Source organism: Pseudophryne corroboree, chromosome 4 (genome assembly GCF_028390025.1).
Source record: "Pseudophryne corroboree isolate aPseCor3 chromosome 4, aPseCor3.hap2, whole genome shotgun sequence".
In the NCBI taxonomy this organism is placed as follows: Eukaryota; Metazoa; Chordata; class Amphibia; order Anura; family Myobatrachidae; genus Pseudophryne; species Pseudophryne corroboree.
This window is the reverse complement of record NC_086447.1, coordinates 681,114,076-681,120,075: the sequence shown is the minus strand read 5'-3', so window position 1 is coordinate 681,120,075 and position 6,000 is coordinate 681,114,076. Positions and strand designations below refer to the sequence as shown.

General features: G+C 43.0%; 1 protein-coding gene across 16 annotated transcripts in view; it reads right to left on the bottom strand.

Moving 5' to 3' along the window:
* Positions 1–2,499: 2,499 nt before the first annotated feature.
* SYNE1 (spectrin repeat containing nuclear envelope protein 1) overlaps positions 2,500–6,000 on the bottom strand; it is a 965,679-nt gene continuing 962,178 nt past the window's right edge. For 15 of the 16 annotated variants that reach the window (XM_063917854.1, XM_063917860.1, XM_063917859.1 and 12 more), the window contains one exon: positions 2,500–3,428. In XM_063917854.1, the coding sequence (XP_063773924.1) occupies positions 3,188–3,428 (241 nt within the window). In that variant the 3' untranslated portion in view covers positions 2,500–3,187. The remainder of the gene's footprint in view (positions 3,429–6,000) is intronic. The other variant, XM_063917867.1, reaches the window with a different exon arrangement.

Below are 6,000 nucleotides of genomic sequence, written 5' to 3'. Positions count from 1 at the left end.
GAGAGTGATATAGAGAGGGACAGATTGAGGGGAGAAAGAGTGAAAAAGAGAGGGGAGAGACAGAGTGGGTGGGGTAGTGAGTGGGAGAGAGAGCACCAGGGAGAGTGAGAGAGCACATCAGGGAGAGAAAGCGTGGGATGGGAGAGAGAGATAAAGAGAGAGAGATGGATAGAGAGAGGGAGAGAGAGAGTGGGGGAGGGAGAGAGAGAGGGAGAGAGAGAGGGAGAGAGATAGAGAAAGGGGGACAGATAGAGAGGGAGGAGGGATGAGGAGAGACACAGTACCTGTACCAGCCTTGCTAGGCATCAGTGCATGTCTCTGATGGGGGTAGGCACATCACGGCATTAGGCCCTGCCCCCTTCCCACCCGCGAATCGCGGCAATGCATTTCCCTGCTGCCACATTGTGGGGTCCCCTGGATAACTGCCCCGTTTTTCCTACAATCTGGCCCTGCAGACATACACAGCATGCCAGCACTACAGAGCCAGGCCAAGCTCCAGCTGCCAGGGAAGAAATGCTGGCGCCACAATAATCACACTCTGACTCACCATATAACCGCGGGTCTCCTGTTGGTGCCCCTGCTGCTGTGCTGGCCGAAGAGCTGCAGGGATCCATCAGCACGGTCATCATGCAGTGGGGTGTCGATGGAAGTTGCTGTCCAGCCTGCCCTCGGAACGGAAGTGGAGGAGCGCCAGGTAGTGGGGGGGAGGGGGATGTCACGACCACCTGACCTACACACGCTGACCACCTCTGGCAAATAGGAAAAGAGATGGGCGGGCGCACACTCGTCAGACTTGGATCTAACATCTACCGACTAAGTGCAGCATGCGGGTGAACAGAACAGATCTCAGAGATCAGTTCCTGCCATCACCGGGTGTCTGGAAGAAGACCTTAAATTTTTCCCCAGGCAGCCTCAGCAGGTTGCCCTTTAGGTCCTGGCACCCATAGGCAGCTGCCTAATGGAAGCGCCGGCCCTGAGTGTAGGCGCTTACGTGACAACACGTTTTTTCCCCCTGTGCTGCTGCACTCCCGAGTCCCACCAGCTCCTGTACAGAACACTACACTTCTCAGACAGAGAGGGGTGAGCCGTAGGAGCGCAGCAGCATAGGGGGGATAAACTGTCCATCGCTGCCGCTGACTATACACAGCGATCAGCGGCAGATGCTCCAGCTGGCGGAGCTTGGTGCTAAGGGAGGCATGTACAGGAGAGCGGAAGGACGGCTGTCTTCGGGAGGGATATGGGCCACTCAGGGTGTATGTAAAAGGTGCGCCCACAGGGCAAGTGCGCTGTGGGCAATGCACCTTCTGCACACACCTAGTTACTGCTCTGGTGGGAAGGAGACCACATGGGGGGAGTGCAGGCACTGCTCTGTCACACCAGGATACTCACCATGCACTGGTTCGCTTCCTCTCCCCAGAACGATACCATGGAAGCGGCAGTGGGGGAACCGCATTAGAGCACTTGTGACCAGCTGAGAGCACTCCTCCATATGCCCCTTATATGCATCACACTCCTCCATATGCCCCTTATATGCCATCACACTCCTCTATATGCCCTTTATATGCTATCAGACCCTTTCAGGTGCTCTGTTTATGCCATCATACCCCTCCACATAACCCTTTTGTGCCATCAGACCCTATTTTATTGAATGATTTGCTTGCATTAATCATCATTCAGGGACTAATCTGAGTAGCCTTTAAAATGAGCTATTGTGAAGGTCAGTAATTATGCAACCTAATCTGTATCTATAAGCATTGGGAAACAAATGCGTCATTATTCATTTAGTCTGAATCAATGTCTATATTAATTATGGCCCTCATTCCGAGTTGATCGGTCGCAAGGCGATTTTAGCAGAGTTGCTCACGCTAAGCCTACGCCTACTGGGAGTGTATCTTAGCTTCTTAAAATTGCGACCGATGTATTCGCAATATTGCGATTACAAACTACTTAGCAGTTTCAGAGTAGCTTCAGACTTACTCGGCATCTGCGATCAGTTCAGTGCTTGTCGTTCCTGTTTTGACGTCACAAACACACCCAGCGTTCGCCCAGACACTCCCCCGTTTCCCCGGCCACTCCTGCGTTTTTTCCGGAAACGGTAGCGTTTTTTCCCGCACGCCCATAAAACGGCCTGTTTCCGCCCAGTAACACCCATTTCCTGTCAATCACATTACGTTCGCCGGAGCGATGAAAAAGCCGTGAGTAAAAATACTATCTCCATTGTAAAATTACTTGGCGCAGTCGCAGTGCGATTATTGCGCATGCGTACTAAGCGGAATTTCACTGCGATGCGATGAAAAATACCGAGCGAACGACTCGGAATGAGGGCCAATATTTGATAAGTTGTCGTCTGATAACTTTATTTCATGCTACTGATAATTATGTAAAAATTTGTGATTGGTTTAAAGAAGCAAAACATGCTGTATATTGATAACAGGAATGTAAATCTTGTGCTGGCCAAAACACTATATTTTTACCAATTAATAAACACACAAGCCACCATTATCTTTTACAATATCTATAATTGGAAGAAATCAATACAAACATAACTCAGCTTAGCAAACTGTACATACATAAATAATATTTTCTCTTGACGTTTCATAGATTGTTCTATTTTTAGGTCATTATTTCATTTCTTACATCCAGTTATATAGCTTAAAAAAATGCTTTCCATTTGTACATCTTCCATACTTAAAGCAGAGTTTACAGTTAATTCATGCTTCCCACACAAAACCCCCACACAGAAAGCCCCTAAACCAAAAATGCCACAGAGAAAAGTAAAAAAATATTTGCCATATAAGTTCTTTAAAATTTTATATTACAAGCATCTAAAATAGCATCATAATTGCAAACTCTTTGTGAAATACTGATAATGCTCTCATTGGAAATTAGCTACCAGTTTGTTAGTTATTATGGATGAGATGACATAAATATGAAACTTAGCTATGCATAGTTTTCAGGGAAAGAGCAAATGATTTGTGGGTAAAAATTGACGTCATTTTTTCAGTACTTTTTATCTACCAAACTCTGTTACTTGTGGAACACAGCATGGCGTGACTAATATAGCATAACTCTCATAACTGTGTAATGTTCAACGGTTATACAGGGAACAAATGTTGTCATAATAAGTGCAATTAAATCTGGCAAAAGCTCATACAAAATCCAGAGTGAGCTCTGTTAAACAACATTGTTATATAGGTGGTGGCCCATTGGTGTATCGGAGCATTGGGTGGAAGGACCGTGCAAAGTTATTGGACAGAGTACAACTGTAGTCTTCTTCAGTCATTGGTACAAGACAGGCAAGACCAATTAAAAGCAGCAGAAGAAGCTGAAGTGGAAACGCTGCACGTAGAACTCTGAGAAAGAAAGATTGGTGTCTTTCAGCCAAGTTGGCTTCAGAATGGCAGGAACCTGAGCCATCGCCTTTGGACCTGATAAATGAAGTTGAGAAAATGAGTATACAGTAACAAACATTTAACAACCATAAATCATTTTCAGCATCTTCTATTTTTCCTCGTGCCTTGACCATAAAACCTCATTAAAACTGTCAATATAGTTCTATTTCATTATAGGCACATCAGTGGAATTATACATTTATTACTATGCATGTGATCTTTCAGCATGGAAAACATATATCTGTATTCTTTTATGACACTGAATAATTATTACATAATTAAATATTTCTTGACTCTAAGATTGCTTTACTGAAACCCATACATTATGACTTCACAAAATCTCCTTTTATTTGCATTTGTTGACTGTTATAATGTTATGTGTACATTTTTTTCTTTTTTAAATATCGTGAAAAGTCAAATGTATAAATATAGAGCTTTGAAACAAAAAATGTATTTTAACAATTTACTGAATAGTGAATTGTTTAAATATAATCAGAAATACCTTGAGTACCTTGCTGAAATCTTGCACTGAACCAGAAACCATTGTTTTTATCACAATACAATTAGCAATATCCAGAGACTTACGTAGTTTCTATATATAAAAAATATATATTTCCCTTTCCTTCTCTTACTTACACTATCTTATACTCCATACTCCCTTTGATGGCACCTAACCCTTGGTTTTCCATACTTGTTCTATATTGTCTTGAACTGTAAGTGCTGTTTTCTTGTTTTGCTGATTTGTTTACGTACTCTATAATGGAAGCTGCGGATCCCTTATATATACAGTATATATATGAATGATATTATGGCAGTCTACACACTGTATCATTTAGGATTTGTCCAACTTTAATAGTGAGTTCTTAAGAGGCCAGACATCACATTCAACCAATGTGCAAGTGCAGGTGGTGCTGGCACACAGGGCACAAGGCACATGGTACAGCACCATTACTGCCACAATGCATCTGTATTTGGCTACCAGGGAGCATAGGATAGCACCCTGCAGTCCAGTGAGCCACCATCAATCTCCCTGCTCCTTGCCTCCTATTCTGTGATGTCATGATGTCACATGTTTGGGGGATGGGCACAGCCCAGGACACATCAGTTTCTACCTACTGCACTGATCAAACCAATGACTATTCATACTACTAATACTGCAAGAAATTCTCTAAATAAAATACATGTATTTTAAAAAAAATAAAATTTGAAATAATGAGCTATATGTGGTAAATTAACCTAACTTTGCTTTGAGTCTATTTCAAAACCAATGGTTTTCGATTATTATCTACATAGCTGTGCAGTCATTGAAAACAGCATTTACTGTACTATGCATCAGTTTTGACTGTCATTTAAAAGCAGAAGATGATACCCATCAGATTTAAAACTGAAAACCGCAGTGAGTCCGATGGCAAACCCACCATCAATCCAGCCCAAATCCATAACCAGCCCCAGAGTTCTGAGCCCAGGTTAATCTTGGAAAAAAGGGTGAAAATAAAGAACATGGGATTCCCCTTATTTTCTAGTAACCAGCACCAGGTGGAATCAGTCGGGTGAATGACACTATGCAAGGGGAGACACAGCATGGAGTTCTCTTGCCATAACAACAAACAGCCCCAAACTGGTCAGTCCAGGGCTAAAATCCCTAGAGAAGTGAGGACCTCTTCAAAAAATGTATTTCCCCTTCTCAAGGACAACTAGCTTTCTGCACCCCCTGGATTTGGGTGCGCAGATAATAGTTATTAAACTGTAGTTATTAAATTGTTAGATAATATTGTTTTTTGAAGTGGGCCTGTAAGTTTATCTGCCACAGGTCTGTTGTTTGGGTGGGTTTGCCATTGTTTTAAGATCACTTTCAAAACGATGCTTAGTATATCTCTGGCTTCTATACTTGTCTATGTAAAATAATCGGTAAGTGCTCTGCAGTTCTAAAGTTGGGTTTTTGGACATTTTGGTGCCAGTTTTGACTATAGTAAATGTAAATCAAATCTTAGCAAATATACCCCATGGAAAACCACAATCTTCCTACATTAATGTAGCAGGTTCATGTGCCATTGGGCACTCTATTCCTTCAACTATATTTAGATTCAATTCTAGCTTCTCTCTTACCCTTACTTGCCAATATTTACCAATGTAGGGTGGGGGACTAGCAGAGAGAGATATAGATGGGCAGGGTGATTAGAACAATTGCCCAAATACAGATTGGGATGAAGTAGCGGCTCATGCAGCAAAATGATGCGCTTCTCAGAAAATAGTAAACCCGTGGCGCAAGAAAGAGAACATGTATAAATAGGTCAACCTTGCTATACAATGCGGAGAGTCCAATAACAGCATAAATCACAGACAATCCTGGTTTATCCTTCCTTACATACCGTATATACTCGAGTATAAGTCGACCCGAATATAAGCCGAGGCACCTAATTCTACCACAAAAACCTGGGAAAACTTGACTCCAGTATAAGCCTAGGGTGGGAAATGCCGCTCTAGCCGTACACAGCCCTCAGTGCCAGATATGCCCACATACTGCCAGATATGCCCCCACAGTGCCAGATATGCCCTCATACTGACAGATATGCCCCCACAGTGCCAGATATGCCCCCACAGTGCCAGA